This window comes from Alligator mississippiensis, chromosome 3, assembly GCF_030867095.1.
Source record: "Alligator mississippiensis isolate rAllMis1 chromosome 3, rAllMis1, whole genome shotgun sequence".
In the NCBI taxonomy this organism is placed as follows: Eukaryota; Metazoa; Chordata; order Crocodylia; family Alligatoridae; genus Alligator; species Alligator mississippiensis.
Genome location: NC_081826.1, coordinates 195631712 through 195654245, shown reverse-complemented (window position 1 = coordinate 195654245; position 22534 = coordinate 195631712). Strand labels below are relative to the sequence as shown.

The following is a 22534-nucleotide window of genomic DNA, read 5'->3' as shown; positions in this document are numbered from 1 at the left end:
AAACCATGCTACTTCTACGCTGAATGGAAAAAAGTAGTAAAATAATGGAGAGAAAGAAGCCAAGTCCCTGAAAAAAAAATCTATGAATAGTTCAACCAATCAGACTTCTGCTGGCCATAAGCCAAGCACAGCAAATTAATACAGGATGCTCAGTAAAGAGAAACTGCTGGCACAAGAGTAATAAAAATCCTCAACAGCATTATGGTTGCTGTACTCAATAGCCACCCTTGTCTGATTTCTGTTTTCTGTTCTCTCTTAACTCTGAATCATCGGATGACAGACTAAATTCAAAACAGTCAATTAGTTTCAGCATATTTTCAGGCACTCAATAATTTAATCCATTTTACAGTATCATGGTCTACAGAAGGAGGTGCTATTCACCTTTTAATATTACAATAATGAATGTGTTTTACTTGAACAAGGCTTATTGGGTCTGATCTTGATCCCATGAAAGATAATGAAAGTTTCACCACTAGTTTAAGCAGGGAAGAACTGAGACCACTGTCTCTTACTGAAATTCCATCAGAATAATTTATGGCTTGAAAACAAATGGAAACTGCCAGATTCCTGCTGTATTTTTGACCATGTAGCCTTATGTTACTTTATGCCATGTTTCCATTTGTTTTAAAAAAAGAAAACACATGATACACACTTTATGGAGGTACGTAATTAAGCTTTCAGATATCTACTTACGGGATTACAATTTCTTCTCCTTTTCCACACTTAGCACAAACATCTAATTTACTAGCACATGGTCTACAAATAATATGGTAAGAATCTTTTACAGTCTTCTGGAGGCATTTGACACTATTAAAAGAAGGAAAACAGTGTTGATACATTGTTCGTGGATAACTATGAATAGAATATTTTATTCTACACATTTTCAAATGGACCCATTCCATGTTATCATTGGAAATTTTTCATTGATGCCAAAATGAAAGACTTTTTCCCTCAATCGTAGTCTTTTGTATATGAGCCAATTTGATATGAGTTGTACTACTTTTTGAAACTTCAAATCTCAGCTGTACTGAACAGTGCTATAATTTGTCTGGTCTCTCACCTTTGTAAATGTTGTGTTGTAAAATCAGAACTAAAACAGGGTAAAAAAAATAAGAACATTTCAATTCATAAAAACACTTTCCTAGCTTCTTAATTCAGCAAGCTATTTGCTTGAAAGCTGAGAAGCTTTACCTATTTCTGTGGCTTAAAAAAAGAACAACAAAAACCCTGAATACACAACAAAAACAAATTTGCCTAATAAAAATACAAACTACTGCTGCAAAGAATACATCATGCTCTTTTCTAACTTCCCAATGAAACAAATGTGGTCTTTTTTTGCATTCATTTTTAAACTCTGAGCCTCTGAAGAGTGATGTAGTGTCCTGATCAGCATTCAAAATATGTAGATAGGGGTCAGCAACCTATGGCCTGGCTGCAGGCCAGATTTGATCGAGGAAAAGATTGGATCCAGCGTATGATCCAGTCCATGTTTTACTAATGGCACACTGATCACCAGGTGCAAGCTCCAGCCTGGCTTCTGTGTTCTGCATTTTACTAACAGCTGGCTAATTCCTTGCTGCCTAATTCCTTACTGCCAGCTCCTGCAGAAAGCTCCTTGCAATTCTGGTCCTGTGCAAAGGGCTGCTGTGTCCCACCACGTTGCAGTTGCTGCTCAGCAAATTAGCCACTCAAATTGTCCCTTCCCAGATGTTTTAGAAGAGGCTGCATTGATGGGTAGGTACAACTGAGGTGCAGCAGTGGATGCCATGGCACTAGTTCAATTGCAAAGGGTGGCCTGTCATTAGTAAAAAGCTGACAACCCCCTGACATAGACTTTGGCTGTGCCCTTTTGCTTCCAGTTTGAATAATCAAAGCCTGCACTTGATGTATCTGAGGTTTTCTTTTTTGAACAAAACCCCAGAATATATTTCTGATGTTATGCTCCTAGGAGACCCCTCCCAAAGAAAAGCTCATTTCTCATTTCTGGAACTATACAAGGTCTTAAGCTTAAGGAAGGGTTCAAGCAATCAGCTTTCACAGTCAGTCTTGCAGAAATCACTTAACAGATTGAAGACCAAGTCAACAGTGTTCTTTCAGGCCTTCTAAGGAGAGGTGCCCTGGTAATTTAGCCATTACTTTGTTAGCTCACAAGGAGTTTTAAACTGCAGTTTTCATACATATATACCCAGATATCAAATGAAACCAAAAGCAAAACTTTCAAATTAATGTAAAAAAACTACACTATGAAGGAACATAAACCTGAAAATACCAATAAAATTCCCTAAAAGCTTAGTGCCTTTCCAAAGATAGGATAAGAACTGGTGAGTGATCGGGAGGTGGAGGCATCCATATTCTTTATTTCAAAGCACTGCTTCAAGAGGAGACCACGGATGCAGATGTGTATGTTGAACTGCCTTTGGCAGCAAGCTTCCTAAGGTGTGTGCTCATTCTGTCAGTCATTGCAACCATGCAAAAAGCTTCAAGAGGGGCATGAACTGCTTTACACTGAAACTGCACAACTGCCTGAGCTACCTGCACTCTTCATCTCCTTCCTTCCCTATTCTGGGATCTGCCAAACTTCAATGATGGAAATTCATGGACCTGAGATTCTTATAGCTTTTTCCTTTAAAACCCCCCAAACAAACAAACGAACCCCCCCAAACCAAAAAATAACCCCCCTCTCCCCCCCGGAAAAAAACCCAAAACAAAAAGAAGCAAACCAAAAGCCACACAATCCCCCCAAATCATTAATAAAATGTTGCTTGCCTTTCTAAATAAAGGTTACAATTTATATAAACCTGCACCAATATAAGAAGTAAAGGAATAAACAGCAAGAGTCCTCTTAACCAATAATGCCCTGCCACATCCCAAAGTCCCTTTGCATCCTGGACATCAAATGGGCAAATGTTTTTTATAAGACTTTTGATGTTAAAGAATCAAATGCACAGTTTTCTTGTGAAGTTTAAGGTTTGAGTTTTTCCTAAATTGTCTGTGTTATGTAAATGTAATCCCCCATCAAGTGGATTTTAGCATAAATGCTACTTAATTTTGAGCTCTGCAGTTCAGAGATTATAGTCATGTGAGTACACACTAAGTCTGACAATGGAAATAAACTTGCATTTGAAATCTGCCCTTTAAGCAAACTGTGGTGCAGCTATCCTGTGACAAAACAAGTGCTTTCTAGCTATACTCAGGGCACTGGGACAGCAAATAGAGAAAGCAGCACTAGAAAGAAGCTATCAGATCCCAGCTACAAAGCTCATGAGGACAGCTACAGGAGTGCAGTGGAGAATGATAAGCACTGGGAAAAGGCAGCGGAGGGGCTGAACTTCAGATCTCAAAAGACAGGGCTAGATGGCTGAAAGCAGGAGAGTGGAAGCTGGGTTTTCCTGCTGGCTTCTCTACACTTCATATGTTACTAGAAATGACAAGCAGTCTACTGGACTGAGACCTCTACACACCCAATGATAAGCTTTAGACATTATTTTAAGAGATTTCCTAAAAGAAGCTCATATTAGTACTTATAATTAAAAAAAAAACAACCTCTCACATCCTGCATGACACTAAGTACATGAAATTTATGACCAGTGTTTTACGGTACTCTCATAAAGGATTCTCCGTCTCTTTTACTGGCATACATATTAGTTAAATTCACTCATATTTGGTTAGAAAATTCTTAACATTTTGGTTACAGACACAACTTTGATTAACTGACTCCAGCCTCCCAAACTAAGTCACACATAACAATCAGCACTTCTGCCATTGTCTCAAACTTGTCACCTCTGGGCTGTCAGTTAACTACCAGGCTGGGGATGTCAGATACTTTAGCACTAAGTACAGACAGTCAAAAAGCCTGAGGCTGAATCGATTCAATCTTCACAGGTTAGAATACACTGTGTAGACTGAATCTATAAGTAAGTGACCAGACATTCACTTTTGATACTGGAAATGCAGCCACAGGCCTGCAGTGGCCTAGGCCAGAAGCTGGGGGTGCTAAAACATGCCTCCCTGCTCAGCTGGAGCAGATAGCTTGGGCCAAGGCTAGCCCACCCACCCTGCGGGGGTGGGAGGGGGAGGAGGTTGCAGGGGGGTGCAAAGCATCCTGGGATGCTGGGAGACTGTGAATCAGAAAGAGGCCGAAATCAAAAAGATTTTTCTACCTTTAATGTTGTATTCTACTATTGTATATTGCTTAATTTTATTTATTTCTATTTTTTTTATCTATCATGTGTTATATTCAATTGGACTTTTGTTAAAATTAACCGAATGTGTAATTTTATTGTATGCTTTTACCAATAATCACAAATCATGGTAATTTTATTATGTAATTTTACTGTTAATTCTATTATATCACTTTAGCAAAAGCTGTAAATCAGCTACTGCTACTATTACTTTTTACATCTGAATTTGAATTTCTAATTAAATAAAATCTTCCCACCTTTGAAGTAGGTTGGCTAGACAGGTTGTGGAGTTTACATCCCTGGAAATTTTTAAGAAGGAATAGTTTAGTTACAGAGGATCCTTCCCTGAGCAAAAGGTTGAATTAAATGACCTCCTGGAGGTCTTAGCCCTACTTTTCTATTATTCTATGATTCTGCCAGGGAAAGCAAAGTACATCAATGAAAAATACTCTGGGAAATTGAACTTACAAGTCAAGAAGTTTTCCTTTTCTCAGCTACCCCATATGCTAACCTGCCCCACATTGCTGAGAAGCAGCAAACAGTCTATGATGAATGAGGCTCCCAAAAGTCCATAAATGAAAACCAGCAAAAAGTCTTAACTGATGGAAACTAGGAAATAAAATAGAAAAAAGTATCCTAAAGGACCTTATGATCAGAACCTATATATAAAGAAAACAATCTACCTTACAATCATTTAAAATTAATTAATCAAAAGACCCTGCACAAGCATTCCAATTTTGGGGGGGGGAAAGCAGCTCCCTATAGACACATGATATAATGGTATCTGGTTTAAATAAGTCTAGATTCTGAAATGAAGGGAAAGATTTTTAAGAATGTGTGGGGGAGCTTCTTTGACTTGTAGGCAAAGCTTCTGGGTTACTACTTTAGTCCCTTTGTTGGAAAAATGCTGTTGTTGTGTGCTGAGGGACTAACATTTTTTTTATTACAAAGTGTGGAAGTTTTCTATGCATGTACAAACAATTAAAATAGTAAGGTTGGAAAACTGCAGCAATCAATACACACTTGAAACAAGCTAAAAACAAAAGCCTGAGATTGCTTAATATTACTAATTCAATTCCACAGGCAAAATCTACTTTATGTTGATAATACCCTGGTTAGGGAAATCACTTCCCAGAAAAGCCGTTGGATTTGTTTGTTTTGCATGAGCAATTTACACCTAGGCCACATGCTCAGGGTTACCCTTAGCTCCCCAGGCCACATGGTTGTGCACTGCCCCACCACCTACTGCAGGGACAAGCAGTGAAAGCCAGGAGGGGAGAAGAGCTTGGACAGTCTGGCTGTTCTTGCACCCAGAAAAATAAGGGGAGTGGCAGCCAGACAGGATCCAGGCATAGGTTCTAGCATAGGGGCGGGCAATTATTTTGGGCGGAGGGCCACTTACGCAGTTTTGGCAGGCTGTCCAGGGCTGCATGGGTAGCCCCGCCCATTGACAGGTGCCCCACCCCTTGACAGGTGCCCCTCCCCCTGGTCACCATCTTGGGACCAGTGTCTCAATGTGTTGGGAACAATGTCCCAGGGCCAGCATCGGTGGGACCCAAAGCAGGGCACAGGCTGGCAGGGGTCCGTGGAGCTGGGCTGGGCTGTACCAGCAGGGAGAGGGGGGAGCTGGCCTGGCTCCATAGAGCTCCTGCCAGCTGAGACCCTGCGCTCCTGACACCCTGCTCTGGGCCCCGCTGGCGCTGACCCTGGGGCACCAGTGCAGGCCCTGTGCTCCCGCTGGCTCCCCACCCACTCACACCCAGTGCCCTCCAGCCCTGTGGTACAGGCAGGGGGCAGGATGCAGCCCCGACTCCCTGCTTGCCAGCAGGGAAGAAGCTGGTGCTGAGCTCAGGGAAAAGTGGCCCCTCACTCACCCCATGGCTGGTGCTCGCAGCCCGTGCGGGGCTGTCTGGAGCAGGCACAGGCAGTCCCAGGCGGGCTGTGAGCGGTTGCAGTGCGGGGCACCGGCCACGTGGCGAGCAAGGGACTGCTCTTCTCTGCGCTCAGCACCAGCTTGTAACCTGGCCCTGCTGCCAGCCTGGCAGTGGGGCCGCGTTACAAGGTGCTGAGCACAGGGGGTGGGGGAAAGCAGCCCCTCACCTGCTCCATGCCCGGTGCCCCGTGCTGCAGCCATTCATAGCCTGCCTGGGGCTGCCTGTGCCTGCTCCAGAAAGCCCCGTGCAAGCTGCAAGTACCTGCAGAAGGGAGTGCCGGTCACGGGGTGGGGGACGGGCCACTTTTTTCCACAGAGGGAAGGAGCCCAGGGAAAAGCTGAGTGCGAGGGGAAAAGTGGTCCCTCCCCTGCCCCATGGCTGGCGCTCCCTGCAGCAGCCACTTGCAGCCCATGGGGCTGTCCGGAGCAGGCACAGGCAGCCCCACTCAGGCTGTCAGCAGGAACCAAGGGCAGAGAAATATTAATTTTCTACATTTTTTTTAAGGGCCCCGCAGGCTGGATAGAATGGCCTTGCGGGCTGCATCTGGCCTGTGGGCTGTGTTTTGCCCACCCCTGTTCTAGAATGAGCTGGAGGAGGGTGACTGGGGAGTGTTACCCATTAAATTATTTAGAAATTCCTCCAATCAATTTGCAAATAAAAGCTACAGATAGCCCAGGACAGCCTTATTCAGGATGAGCTAACATTTCCCTTTTGATGTCCAAGGTATGCAGTTTCATTTTTTCCTACCAACAAATGAGATTTTGGAGGAGGAACCCCCCCAAAAAACTACTGGCAAATGTGAAGATTGTGAAAGTCAGAAAATGGCTTTGGGATGAGGTTAGGATATGGTCACATTGTTACCTTGTCAGTTATGAAAAAACTGAATTCAGGCCCCGAAATAAGAACCTGAATTTCAATTACTTATCTTGCTAGAGTAACTGCCACTAGAATAAAAGTCTTCATTGTTAAGCAGTATGAAGAGCAAAATGACTGGTTCAAGCAAAAGACTCTATCAGTAATGTGAGAGCCACATTTAAGCCCCGTGAAGAATAAGGTTTCTTAGAGGTGGAAACATTTGCAGCAATCCTTTAAGAATTTGTACTGCCTGGTGTGAAAAAACAAAATACACTCTCGCTGGAGCATAGCAAACCAATATTGCCACTAAATGTACGTTAAAGGAGTTAGAAAAAAAACAGCTCTATGCAGACACATGCTGTAGTAGTATCTGGCTTGGTAAAACTTGATTGTTTAAGAGATAACAAATAATCCAGAATTAATGGGATGGCATCTTACTGAATTACAACACTTTGGGGATTCTTATAACCAAAAACATTTCCACTTGGCCATGAAAGGGCTCCTAGCAGAATTTTTTCCCACTCTGTAATAAGATATTCTGAGCCTCCAGGGAACATTTTTTACCCTACTGATACCACCCATGTAACATCAGGTGAAAAGGAAATACTGGCTTGGACTAACGAACCTTGTTATGATTCTGAGTTATTGGGTCTCTTGAAGAGCTATGAAACACTAATTGGAAAACTGAGGAAGATCTGAGTATCAGAATATCTTTTTCATGTTACCAGCTCCTTACTCTACCCCATGATCCTTTCCCTCTCTTCGGAAATAAGCATGGTGCCAAAATGAAAGGCTCTAGATTTTTTTCCAGAACATAACCTGAAATTGTTAGAAGTAAATTTCAAACTGGAGCAGAGGTTGTTAAAAACCTGACAAAATAGTTTTTATTACTGATAGACTTTTTTTTTAAATGAAAAATCCTTTTTTTGAAGGGAAAAATCAACCCTGTAAAATCGTGGAAGTTTTCTCCCTGAAAAGGAACTTTTCCTTCCTACTTTATTAAAATGAGAAATGGTTTCAGATACTGTATTTTTCCCCTATAAAGGAATAGTTTTAAATAAAAAATGGGTCAGTATAGATTTTTTTTCTTGAAATAAATACCTAAAAAATGAAGAACCAAGTTGATCATATACCATATTTGCTCAAACAGGAGATGATCCTGCTTATAAGATGACCCCCACAATAATTAGATTCCATATGTGGAAAATTTATAATTTTTTTTATAACTTTCCAGGAATAGAATCTAGTTACTGGAGGTTTACTTCGAATGTGTCCCCCTCTCACTGCTACAGCAGGGCAAACAAATCTGGGGGGTCAAGTAGCCCTTTGTTTTTTGCTTCCACATACACTTTTTCTCCTGTCAGCTCTGTCTCTTTTTCCTTACTGTCAGAACTCGCTCTCCTTGAGCACATGGAAGTGAGGAGCAAATCTGAAAACAGTAACCTTGAAATTAACCATGGCTGTAGCAGTTTGCATGTACTACCCATACACTTAGTTCATCCAGAATTGATACATGTTACCTTTTTTGAAACTGCTGCAAGTTTTAGCACAGGTACCAGCACCCAACTATATGTAGTAGAATTTATAACTATGCATGATATTAGTCCAAAACCAAAGGCTCTTGATTTCCTACACAGTTCATGGGGCTGGGCCTCACTAAAATCAACAGCATTTCAAGCCCCAGTGACCAGCAGCTCAGCACTGCTCAGTATGTGTGTGTACTCCAGAAACCACCCATAAAGGATCCATGTGTTAATTAGCCCCCACTCATGACTGGAACTGGGTGTTCTTTCCACAAGTCCTGGAATGCTCCAAACATTTATATGCAGATGAGGCACAAGGCAACTTTGCCTGGCTTCACCTCATAGAGGGAGGGGCCACACTAATCATTATGTGCCAGGCTAAGAGAGGGGATGACAGAAGGATGCCAAGTGAACTGTATGCAATATTGTGGCTCACCATGAGTGGAAAAGGAGTTGGCAGTAAGGGGGAGCGCGCTTAATGGGCGCTACCATAGGTTTTATTCAGATGGGCCACACTAATCTAGTCTTGCAGTAGGTTCTCATAAGCACGTTTGCCCAATATGGACTACATGTTTTATAGTCATGCTCAGCACTGGCTACACTTAATCAATTTCATAGTTGGTTTCCATTGCTAAGCACATGCTGCTTTTGGCAGCAGTTTAATGACAGACAATGTATTTAGAGAAATTTCCCGGAATAAGATGAGGGGCTTTTTCCCCTGTGCCAGTTGGGAGAAAAAACTTCATCTTGCATTTGAGTAAATATGGTATATATTTTAAGATTAAAAACTACCACTAAACTATGAAAGCAGGAAAACTATGAAAGCTATAATTTAAAAATAAAATATTTTAACTGGCTACTGATTGTTTTGATTTTATATAAGTTATGGAAGTTTGATCATTCAATGTTTAGCATACATTAATTCTTATTAAACGTTCACTATAAACTTTAAAATCCTACATGCCTACATGTAGGGGGCAGGTAGTAAACATTTTTGGATAAGCAGGCAAAGCTATGCACCTTTGCAGAATCCAAGATTTCTTTTGCAAAAAAAATATTTTTTTAGCTCTTCCAGTGAGAGGGTAATGCTAAAAATGTAAATCACGTTATATATATTATGCAAACGATTGGTTAATGGTGCAATAAATTTAGACCAGCCACATGTGCAAAGTAAGACTAGTCACACATGCGAAGTAATTATCACATGATAAAAATGACTACGCAGCCATAAAAAAGCTGGCCAGCTATAAAGTTAGTGCTTGAAAATGTGTAACAAATCTATAGCTGATTTCTATCTAGCTTTAATTTGAATATGGAGCATGACCCAAACATAACAACAGTTATTTTTAGGCCTGTGGAAGCTGCACTCACAATAAGAACAGATGTTGTCAAATGGAACAGATCAAGCTGTGGAGGGGTGCATCCTGCCACAGCTGATCTGCTTTATTAGGCAAAGCACACATCTCTTGTCCCACACCGTGACAGCGGGAGATATGTTGCTGCAGGTGCTTGATGGGGGATAATGGGTAATAGGAATCTATTACTTTGTTTGGGGATTACGTACATCCCTCATTGCCCTGCGCCTCCTTGCCATACCTGGCTCTTGTGCCAACCTGTGGCTGATCTGTGAAGTACAGGTTGGCATAGCTACCAGCTAGGAGGTGCAGGATAGCGTGGGACCTGCTGGCCCATACTTGCATTCTGGGACCTGCACTGTGTTCTGTACCAACCTGTGGACAAGTCATTGCAGGTCCCAGTGTGGCTGCACAGGGAGCTGGGAATTCCCCAGGTCCTGCACCACCTCTTACCTCCTTGCTAGGACCTGTGCAGACTGGTGCCTCCACATGAGGCATAGATCAGCACAGGACCCAGCATGGGTACCAGCATGGACATATGGGGTGCTAGAGATTCCCCAGGTCCCAAGCCTCCATACCAGGTCCTGCACAGGCTTTTCCCACGTATAGAGATGTCTCCGTGTAGTTCTTGGAGTGGGTCTCTGTAAGCGAGGAACCTTGATTTTCCCCAGTGACAGAGAGTTGCCCCAGTATTCCCCATCTCTACAAGGGCATATCTCTATAAGCGGGGAAAGCTGGGCAGATGCTCCCAGCGCTTGAGGGGCCTGATCCTTCATAGGAATTCCCAGGGTGTGCATGACTGAGCCCTTCAAACCCCCAGTGCAAGTGGCAGGGCAGCTGGAGAGTGAGGGCAGTTTCAGGCTGTCTACACTGTTCTGCCACAGAGCAAACAGACATCTGCTGCAATAAAGCAGCACTACTTGCTACCTTTTGTTGCACCACTGATGTGGCACAACAAAGGGTGGGGACATCTATTTACTTGCCGTTTCTGCCTGCATAAAAGTGGCATAAATACGACATCAAACAATGTCCATTTCTACCCTCACTGATTCAGTCCAGGAATAAGCAGACACAATAGCTTTCAATTAATCCTGAGCTAGCTTCTTACAGAACTCTATCCTTGAACAAAGACCAAAAACAAGAGAAAAGCAGTAGAATGTTTGCTATTTACCTATCACTCAGCAGCCAGACCTGGCCAGAAGGGTTTAACAAGGTTTATTTCGGCCACAAAGACCTCAGAAACATCTCTGCTAAGGCAGCAACTTGTATCGACTTACACCATATAAAATTGGATAAAAAAGCGTGGCTCAGACCTATAATTTTAAACACTTTTTAAAATGCTTACTTATGACATTCCATTAAGAAACAAACAAATTACACCATATTTTAAACAGAAAGCCAAGTCATTTATTGGCTATTGTCAGGTTTTGTTCTATACGTGAATCATCTATTGATTGAGATATTATTAGCGTATTCTTTTGAAAGACGGCAGGAAGTGCCAACATTTAGTTAACTATTTCATTTCTTTTTGACCAGGGTGGGCAAAATATGGCTCTTCAGCTGGATCTGGCCCACCAAGGGATTGTGTGTGGTCTGCAGCAGGTCCCTCAGCCCCACGCAGCCCAGGCACATGGGACAGCCTGGGCCATGGGGGTCGGACTCGATGCAGGGGGTTGGACTCGATGATCTATTGCAGGGAGTCGGACTCGATGATCTATTGAGGTCCCTTCTGACCCTAACATCTATGAATCTATGAATCTATGGCGCACATGGCTGGGCATACTGCCCCCAGGCGTGTGGCTGGGGAAGGGGGGGGAGGGAGGGACAGAGCAGTGCAATGGCTGGACTTGTCTTCCTGACAGCCCCCGTGGTGGTGGCTCACTCTGCTCAGCTGCTGCTGCCAGTCTGTCCCACACCCACGTCCAGGGCCACCATAAGTGGGCAGGCAGGTGGGCAGTCCATGGAGACCAGTCCAGGATCCTGCATAGGCAGGGCATGCTCAGTCAGGTGGATGAGATGGAGCCACAGGCTGGTAGGGAGTGACAGCTGGGAGTGGGATGGGCAGGCGGGGGCTGGGATCACATAGAGGTAACAGTATGGAGCTAGGGTCTGGGATAGAACCATGATCTGCTCCCCACATGTCTCTGCTCCAATGTGTAGATTGTGGGAGTAGATTGAGGCCCTGTGCTGATCCTGGCCCCTCTCACCCAACCCACTCCTGGGACTGGATAGGATCAATTGCCCCACCCTCCCACCCCCACTGCTGTGCCAGGTCAGCACCCCTCCCTTCCAGCCCTCCCCCACCCGGCTCAAAATAGCTCACCAAAACTCTTTTAGTGGCCCACAGGGTAAAATAATTGCCCACCCTAGTTTTAGACAGTATGATTTTCCTGTTTACATTTCCTACAGTTTTACTCACAACATTTTATATAAGTGATTTATACTGAAATGCATATGAGTGAAGCTAGTTTTCTATGTAAAAAATGCCAGAGTTTTCTGAATCCAGCTTTTGGTGAATATCAGAGAGCTCTGATTCATGGAATGGTCATATATCACTAGTACATTCTTGAATAAAATAATTTAAGTTATTTTGTCTGCTAAACCAAGATGGAAAGAGTGTACTAGCAATATCAGGTGTTTTATCTTTATTTTGTAGCTATAAATTGCTTTTATTGGTCCTTTAAAAGCCTAGATTTTTCTGCCTTTACTCAACATGGCTTGTCTATTAGTCTTTCATTGTGTCACACTGGTAGCACAGTGACACAGTAGTGTCCCAGTGGTCAGCAGACATCAGCTATAATGCTGATGTGTCAGCAACACTCCTAGTTCACAGAGAAAAAAGGAAACTGCCCTCACTTATCATTTGAGCATTTGATAATCCTTAATCACAGGTGAAAGCCCTCTAGAAATCAGTAGTTAACATGCATGGATTCATTTGCATTGCTCAGGGCTACATTATATATTTTACTTTTGAACCTTTAAGCAAAAGTTTCAAATGTCAATTTTTTTATATTAAAATATTTCTAGCAGTGATCTGCATATCTGTAAATATTCTATTAGCTAAAACTATACATCTGGCAAGCTGCATTGCTGACCTTTGCACTTTCATACAGCACCATAGTCCATTTGTAAGGAGCAGTTTGTAGGATATGTATGGTTGTGGATATTGGTTTTAAAAAAAAAAAAACTAGTAAAGGACAATGCCATATCCAGATTCAGAGGAAGTTCTAGATGAAAACAAAATTTGAAATTAGGTGTGGTGGCAAGAAGCCCCCACAGGCGCTAAAATGGTGGGGGCAGCCCCAGGGTGAATAAGCAGACTCCCCGTGCCCCGGTAGACTTACTTCTAGGAGCGGGACTGGAGCTGGAGCTGGAGTAGCAGCTGTGGCTGCGGGAGCTGGCGTTATGCCGGCTCTTCAAACAGCTGCTCCCCGGGCAGGGTGGCATCCGGCTAATTGCGGCAGCTGATGCTGCTGCTGCAGGAGGTTCAAAAACCCCACCAGAAACCAGCAAGGCAGGGGAGAGGAGGAGAGAGCCAGCTGGGAGCATGCCAGGCAAGCAGCAGTGGTGGCTCCAGAGGCTGGTTATAACAGCCTAGCAGACACTGCCCTGCTTCAAAGGCAGGGGGACAGTGTCAGGCATTAGGCTGGGGATGGACAATCCCCAGCCACGCAATCTCAAAGCTTATAAGAAGCGTCCCTCTCCCTCAGAGGGGAAGCAAGGATGCCAAAGCACCAAGAAGCTCAATGCTTTGGGATCAGGGACTGAGGCTCCAGATGTATTGACACCCAGGCGACCGGCCGGTTGGCCGAAGCTGACACCAGACACCATAACAAGGGGGCTTATGGAGATCGGCGGAGCAGCAAGCGGAACATCTGAGTGGTTGGCGAGTGGACGGTGTGTAGGGGAGGCAGAGTCCCAAAGAACACTGCAGCACAGCTGTGAGTACCCCCGTCAACAGCTCACTTGGGAAGAACACCACTGAACCCCTCCTTTCATCAGGTAACAAGTTGTGGCAGGGAAGTTGGGGGCGCTCCGACCAAGAAGGCGGTACGGTACTTACAGCACCCACTAAAGACACCACATTAGGCTTAAAAATTAGAATTTTTTAATCTCCTGTCCAACAGCCCTGGAAGATACCTATACTTAGTTTTCATTTTGTAGTGCTAAGGGAATTCTGTCAGGCTCTAAGAATGAAGAAATTTTCACCTAATGAACATTCTTTGCAATATTTCTTGCCCATTGAAAAAACAGAAAGAAATTTGACTTGCTCTTTCTAACTTTAGTAAATTTATTTCCGATTTCACTGTTCCGAAAAAGTATATTTTGCCATATTTTACAAGAGCTCTGTTGTGATTAAATATTTTAATGGAAGGTGGTGCTAAGTGGAAAACAAAATGCAAAAGCAACAATCATAACAAAAAGCAAATACAGCTTTATAGATATTTTTAGAATTTCAAATACTGAATTTACCAAGCAGATTACCATTAACATAGCTTGTAAAGAACATCAAAGTGAAACAGTAAAAGCTAAGTAATGGAATTATCTCACCATTTTTTTGGTTTTGTTAGTGGTTTGTACTTGCTGAACTTTACACGCCACTCCAAGACATCCTTGCAATGCTGACAAACTCCATCATGAAGTTTTGCATTTATTTTCTTTAAAAAAAATAAAGTTGGAATGATATTACATAATTGTATTTAATGAAACATTTAAAATGCTTTAAAAAAAACAAACAGTAGAAACAGCTCATCAATTTAATATTTTAAAAAAATCTACATTTCATTTAATGAAATCACTCCATCTTCATCTTGTGATCTTATAAAGCACAGGGAAAGAGATACATTCTAATTACATTTGCACAAGAACAAATCATTCATCTACTCATTTACATTTTTAAAAATTATTAATATAAGAACAGATAAACATTTCCAAGTATTCCTAAAAAGAATGAGGCAAAATAAATCCTGTTGCCCAATTACTTTTTCATTCATGGACATTTTACAGTGCATTAATCTTCTTTTGTTGCACCCCATGGTCTATTGCCACAGCTTTTTGTTCACTGAGTAGAGCTTATAAATTCAATACCCAAAATTTAACTGAGCATTGTTCAAGCTTCTTTAATACTATATACCAGGGGTTTTCAACCTTTTTTAACAAGTATACCCCTTCTCTGTCAAAGTTTCAGCTCATATACCCCTTTATATTTTTTTCTTGTTTTTAAGGGGTGGGGGCAGAAATCGAGGCCACCATGGTGAGGGAGGGAGTGGGGCTGGGACGGGCTGTAAGCCAGGGCAAAGCGAGGGACGGAGTTGTGAGTGGTTCATCTGAGGGAGACAGGGAGGGTGTATGGCAGCTCCCACTGGTGCACACACCCCAAGAGGGCTTGGGGGGCATGTGCCCCCAGATCTGCACGCAGGGTGAGGGCAGGCTGGCCCAGCGATGGGGGAGGGAGTGGGGCTAAGGCAGGGGCTGCCCAGCTGGGGTGGGACGCAGGACTAAGCCGAGCAGGGAGCGCCTCCCACAGCTATGCGCACCCCTGGGAAGGCACGGGGATGTGTACCCCCAGATCTGAGTGGGGGAGGGCAGGCTGCCACTGTGGGCTGGGGCCAGTGTCGAGCTGTTCCTGGTGGGGGCTGGGCTGGGCTGCACTGGGGGCGCATGGTGGCGGCGCTTGTAGAGGTCTATTGGGGGTGGGGGCAGCTATGGCAAATTCTGGGATGGCTACAGCCCCTCCCGTATGTCCCTCCCAGGGCCGTCGTCACCATGTGCCTTGAGCATAGCCCAGCCCAGCCCCTGCCAGAAAGAGCCCACTGAAGCCCTGGTCCCAGCCCACAGCGACATCCCACCCTGCCCCGCACAGACCCAGGGGCACACGCCTCACGTGCCCTCCAAGGGTACGCGCAGCGGCGGGAGCCACCCGCCACATGGCTCAGTCCAGTGCTCCATCCCGGATGGGCAGCCCCTGACCCAGTCCCACTCCCTCCCCCACCGCTGGGGCCTTGATCTGCCCCCTCCTCTTTCCCCTCCCAGGCCCCCTTCCCTCACAACACATTCACCAGCCGGACCCAGCTGCTCTCCTGGCCGCCTGCATGCTGTGCTGCAGCAGTGCACATGCAAGCAGCATTTATTGGCCACATTAGCTTTGCGCACTCCCTAGGACTTGTATAAGTACCCCTGGTTGACAACCGCTGCTATATACAGTAAGTGGGTAGCCTCAGCTTTTTTCTTAAAGCAGAAATAAAATGGAGCTGCCAAATCATACTGACTCTTGACACATCTTTCATCACAAACCTCCCCCTCCTCTCAATGTGTAATTTAAAAAAAATAAATAAAAAGAAGTTGAAAATTGTGTTTCCTTGACAAGCAACAAGTACATAGGAAGCAACAGTGTTAACTACATGAAACAATTATCCAGTAAATGAAAAAAGTAGCTTCCTCACAATGCAACTGTCTTAGAAAACATATATAGCTAATTCATAATGCATTAGTGTCTTTACCTATAAAGCTGCTGGCAGTTATGGTAATTATATCTGTACAGTAGACTGAACTCAGAAAAATCAAATCTCAGATTTTAACTTGACAGGCTAGTGAGTTGTGGTATTCACAGGAGAAACATCCTAGTAGGATCATTATAAAAGCCATGGCCTTCACAATAAAGTTATGATCTAATCTGTTTTCCATGACTTTTTGTGTTCAAGAGCTACAGCAGTGATTCTCAACCAGGGCTATGGCACCCTGAAGTGCCCTGAGATACTTTCAAGAGTACCAGGGGGTGGCATGGAAATGTTAGCACTGTTTGGTGTACAAGTATGATTCACAAGATAAACCCAGAGATTTCAAATGGAATTCATAGCGTTGAAGCCATTCTGTCCAGTTGTGATCTGTCTGAGTCCTTGGCAACAGAAGAATTGCTCTATTATTTTTCTGTAGTGAAAAAAAATAGTACAAACCAGGATTCAGCATTTTCCAAGGGGTGTCTCGAGCCTATCAAGGGGTGCCTTGAACCTAAAAATGTTGCAAACAGCTAAGCTAAAGTGTCAATAGTATTTTTAAACACAACCCAAGCATAAAAGTTCATGTTTTGTGAAATACATACCTATTTAATAACCACATTAGCCACAAATGCTACAAGGTACATGCAGTATAATAGAGGAAAAATAGCAAATTGAAAAAGCCTTAAGGTTTTTACCAGAAAATTGAATGATCAATTCTGTCATGAACAGTATTCACAACATTTTGTAAGATTGTCTTACTGTAAATCACTTCAAAAGGAGACAGAACGGATGCCTATTTTCTTCTCTTAATGAAAACTGTGTTCCAACTATTTCTCAGGGCAGTTACACTAACCTGGAAATAATGTCAAATGAAAATTTTAATCAAGTGATGACTGAACAAATCTAACATTACTGTTGGGAAACATCCACTTATAATAGGACAGAAGAGTGCACTAGCAGCCTTGTCATGGCCCTGACAAGCATGTCTCCACCCCAGGCTTCCTTTATTATATTTGCTCCAATTCAGTATTAGGGGCTGCAGGAGCTGACAGTCTCTTCTTAATTATGACTATTGCCATAATGATAACAGGTCCCGTTGTGCACCCTGAACTCCTGCCAGTTGCCAGGCATCTAATCAAATGTGCATGTGTAAAATTTCCTTAGAGAAATTATTTTTAAGCTGAGTCTGCCCTTGCAGTTATAATGCCATATCACAAAGGTTGAGCAAGTCGCATGTTTAAGAAATGTATCCAGACACATTACCTGAACTAGTGTTTTTTTTCTTAAAAAGCCCAATATTAAAATAATTATCCTATCTCCACAACTTCTCAATGTCCAAGAGGACTGTGAACACTAAAAAGAAGTAAAATGGTAGGACTGCTGGAATCATTTGGACTGAGCATGTTATTGACAGGGTCTTTGAATAGAGAGAGAGGGGCACAAATGCCAAGATTTTGCAGTTAATCTCCAGTAGCCTTTCCTGCTCAAGTGCAGGGGGAGCTGGACTCAATGAGCTTGTATAGACTTCACAGACATCAGGGCTGGAAGGGACCTTGGAAGATCATTGCATCCAGCCCCCTGCCCCAGGGGCAGGAAGTTAGCTAAGGTCAAAGGATCCCAGCAAGATAAGTGTCCAAATGCTTCTTAAAAGAGTCCAGAGTAGGTGCCTGCACCACCTCTGGGAGGAGTCTGTTCCAGGCCCTGGGGGCTCGGACAGTAAAGAAGTTATTCCTTATGTCCAGTGCCAGCCTAAAACGGTCTTGGAGGAGTTTGTGACTGTTGGACCTTGTCATCCCTTGAGGCGCTCTGGCAAACAGGCGTTCCCCCAGATCCTGATGCACACCTAGTCCCTAACATCTATGAATCTTGGAGCCAGAGTCACAAAGCGACATAAGCAAAATACTATTTGGTATCATCACATAACTTTCAGTAGAATCAACAGTCCAGAATTAAGAACTGAGGAACACAAGACTAGAAGGGACCTTCTAGATCACAGAGTACCCATGTAATTCCACCCAGCCCCAAACCCCCTGCCATGGTATTCTTGAAAGTTAAAGAAGATAAAAAGGAAATAGATTCATCCTGTCTTATTAAAGGTAAGTCATTAGATTTAATGACCTGTACTAAGGAAAAGCCTTGTTTTAACAATAACATTTTACTTCAAGAGGCAGGTGTGGAAGGAAGAGTATATGGGATACCTATTAGATGACATAACTATTAGATGACGTAACTCTTGTTATGACCATACAAATAATTTTCTTGTGTCTGGTTAAGTATAACAAAGCTTGACTTATGAGTCATTAAAAACATTAATGCTTCATATAATTCCTGTGAAATGACAATGGAATACATAAGTCTCAATGTAAGAGATCATTTTCTATTTTTACATGATTTAGAGCAGAACCAAAAAGTTACAAAGAAACTGAACCTGCAAAGTCAGACCAATTCCAGAGAGCCAAATGGAAGTCACTGGTTGAAAGCCTAATTTTAAAAACAACCTATAAAAATTCCTTTACAAGAAGTACAGAAATTGATAAGGCTAAGTTGAGTGAAATAGCAAAAGCTCAGATCCTCAAATGTAATAAGATGCAAACTCCCACTGATTACTATGGGAGTTAGGTCCCAACATCTTTATAAATCTGAGCCAATGTGTCTAAAACTGTCTAGTAAAATAAAGAAAAAACAATAATGTTAAAAAAAAAGAGAGCTTGGAATAATTTTTTCAAACATAGGTAAACACAAAGAGCCATAGTACAAGAGCTAGTCTTAAAGAAAAATTGCAGTGATTAGTTGTAACACTGTAGATCAGGGGTGGGTAATTATTTCAGCTGGAGTGTCGCTTAATGATTTTTGGTGAGCTGTTGAGGGCCACAAGGGTAACCTCCCCCCTTGAGAGGTGCATCGCCTCCTGGTCACCATTTTGGGACCGAAAGTCCTATCCCTAACCCCTGACCTTTGCCACTGGAAGTCCCTCCCCTTGCCTCATGATGTACTTCTTTGCCATCTTGAAAATGGAAAAAAACCCCAAATCATACACTAAAAATGAAACATCTACTATAACATTTTATTTCAAAAAATATTTTTGTCCTGATTTATGTGCGTTTGCATAGTGCATATAGAGGCAACTGCATAATTACTCTAATATATAGTCTGTGGGGGAATGTCTGGAGTATGGTTGGGTATGGGGTTTGGGCAGGGTATAGGGGTGTGGAGTGGGGGAGTGCAAGTAAGGCGGGGTGTGTGTGGGGTCCATGGTGCACAGCCCCCACCGCTGATGGCATTAGGAGCAGCAGCAGGCCCTTAGGGTGCTCATGGCCCATGCCAGCAGAGCCCCACAATGGTGCACAGCTCCAGCCAGTCCCAGGAGCTGCACATGGCAGCAGGGTGTGGGGCCAGGCTAGCTTGGTTCCATCACGTAAGGCTCCCCACGGCTCACATGCAGCTTCCAGGATCAGAGCCACACACCATGGGGGGGGGGCCTGTGCAATGGAGCCAGCAGCTGGGTGTCACTCCTTGCTGCCACATGCAGCTTCTAAGACTCAACCAGGGCAGCCTGGCTTCATCACATGGGGTTCCCTGCCACTTTCAGCATAATCCCGGGAGCTGCACATGGCAGAAGGGAGCAGGGAAGGCTGCTGGCTGCATTGCACAGGGTTCCCCCCCAGTGGCATGCAAATCCTGGGAGCTGCACATGAACCACAGAGCCCTGTGCGATGGAACTAGGCTGACCTGGGCTCAATGCTCTCGCCCCTTCATGCTTTCTCCCTTATGGGCACAGGCCCCGCACTCCCACCTGGCCCACTCCTGCCCCACTGCAGTTTCCGTCGCGCTTGCTGCTCAGAGTGCTGCAGCAGGAACAGAAGCAGGAGCTGCTGGAGGCCAGGGGAGCCAAGCAGTTCTGCAGGTGGCTGCAGTATCAGCAACTTCACTCAGCAGCTGTGTGCTGGTTGGGGCCCCCCGGCACAAGGGTGGGTAAGTGGGGATATCATATTCAAATCATAAGTGATGCTGGTCAAAATAGGAAGTGCTTTAAAGAATTACTGGAAGAACTGTTTCCACTTTCTACTGTAGGATATCTGTCAGTGGTGCAAAACTTCATGGTTCTGTTTAATTCTTCCCTAAATTTATATAACCAGCCAGTCCAAATGAGAATCACACTATGGTGATGAAAAGAAGAGGGCATAAAGCAGTTTTGTGTCACTGTTTCAATTAAAATAACCTCAATGTTACTTTTTTACTTCATACAGTAGTAATTCTTACACTTTGCCATACTCTTGCAGTTATGCAACACCGATGGGACAAGAAGCAATGGTAGAACATTACCGTCAACAGATCTGAAATCAAATTTATAAACCTGTCTTTTTATGGCCATACAGGCCACATCTCATCCATGAGATGTGCTTGTTCTCGTGAAGAAACTTGCCTCTGTCTGCCCCTACTTGGGCCAATCCAGCTACTCCTCTCTCTCTTTTTCACTTGTATGATATTTGGTTCAACCTGGTCACCTTGGTGACTGGGCTAGATAAATTCCCTAGCCGTGGTGGACTTCGCAGGGCTCCCTTCCTCAGGTGGCATTTTAAAACACAGATGCCACAAGCCTCCAGAGAATCTCTGGAAGAATCTGTAAGTAAACATCTGAAAACCAACTAGTAGATTAGGACTAAGTAATTCAGTTGTGTGTTAAAAGTGCCCCTGTGCCAATAACTGTAAGACTCAAACTACTTTGCTTTGCTAAGGGTGCTTTCTCTTAATTCCTTTGTCTACCCCCACACACTTGCTCTCTCCCCCGATCCATAAAGGTACTGGGTTACAGCTAGAGGTGCACTGATACATTGGTCCAATATCAGATGAGCACCGATATAGAGAAAATTGGCTGCATCAGAAATCAGCTCCTGGATCCGCACCACGTGTGGCCAGGGTGGGCTGCCACTGAGGGCTTGGGCTGCACTGGGCTCTTCCAGGTTGGGGCGGGGGCTGAGCCGAGCTGCACTCAGGGTGGGAGGCAACAGCACTGGCAGAGGGGCTGTTGGGGGGCTATGGCGAATTTTGGGGTGACTGCAGCCCCCGCCATAGCCCACCACTTAGGACCGTTGCGGCCTGCCCCAAGCACAGCCCTGGCCCAAGCTCCCAGCTGGAAACAGCCTGGTGCTGCTCTAGCCCCAGATCCAAACCTGCAGCAGCAGCCCCCCCACCCCATGCAGATTCAGGTCACATGCCCCTCCATGACCTCCTGGAGTGTGCACAGCAGTGAGAGCTGTCCCCCCCCGCCCCCTGGACAAGCTGCAGCTTCATCCCATGCCCCACTCCACCCCAACTGGGCAGTGCCTGCCCCAGCCCCACTCTGTTCCTTACCACGAAGGCCCTGATCTGCCCCCCACCCTCCTTCTCTCCCCCCTCCCTGTCCACCACAACAGACTTACCAGATGCATGCATCTCTCTATGCTGTATCGGAAATCAGATCAGTATCAGCTGATATGCCTCCTTAAAAATCGGCTATCAATATCGGCCTCAGAAATCTCTACTGGTGCACCCCTAGTTACAGTGTGCCTGGCTGTTAATTCTTGAGGGGAGAGGGGACAGAGAGGCCTTTCTTGCTCCCTTTGTTGGGCCAGCTACATTGGGCTTGGCTATCTTTGGATGCCTTTGGCAGAAACACCCCAAAATATTAGCAGTGGGCGAAGCATCCCCAAGCCTTGCAGGGTTTGTGTATCCTGGGCTGCAAGGAGCCCAAACAGAGACCAATGCCCAGGTGGTGGCAGCGTTACCCCAGGCTTGTGGGTGTTCTTCAGGAAGGGGGATGGCCAGACATAGGCTCCCCTGGGAAGACCCCAAAGTGTGGAAGACCCCAAAGTGTGGTTTGGGGCCTGGCACAGTGAGGTGGAGGGCTCTGCATAGTGGTGCCCCCCACAGTTCTTATTTAATATTATAAGCTGACATTTTTTCTGGGTTCAAGTTTGACACAGAGCATGCTAAAGGATTAATGAGATGTCCTGGAGTAAAACAGATTTTTGACCTAATCAAAGGGACTCTATCACCCACTGGTTTTATATCCATATGGTTATACAATCTCAGCTGTATCATGTATTTATCTGCCTATTTTCATTTCCATCCTGACCTTTCCTCTGGCTACAGGCTTCCTTGCTATGCCCTCATCAGAGTCCAACCTCTCCCTTCCAGGGCTCTTTTCCT

General features: G+C 44.3%; 1 protein-coding gene across 1 annotated transcript in view; it reads right to left on the bottom strand.

Annotated features, from left to right (window-relative positions):
• C3H9orf85 (chromosome 3 C9orf85 homolog) overlaps positions 1-22534 on the bottom strand; it is a 54751-nt gene that overhangs the window by 7462 nt on the left and 24755 nt on the right. The window contains exons 2-3 of the mRNA XM_006266877.3: positions 14400-14506; positions 694-807 (exon numbers count right to left, since the gene is read on the bottom strand). Of these exons, the coding sequence (XP_006266939.1) occupies positions 694-807; positions 14400-14506 (221 nt within the window). The remainder of the gene's footprint in view (positions 1-693; positions 808-14399; positions 14507-22534) is intronic.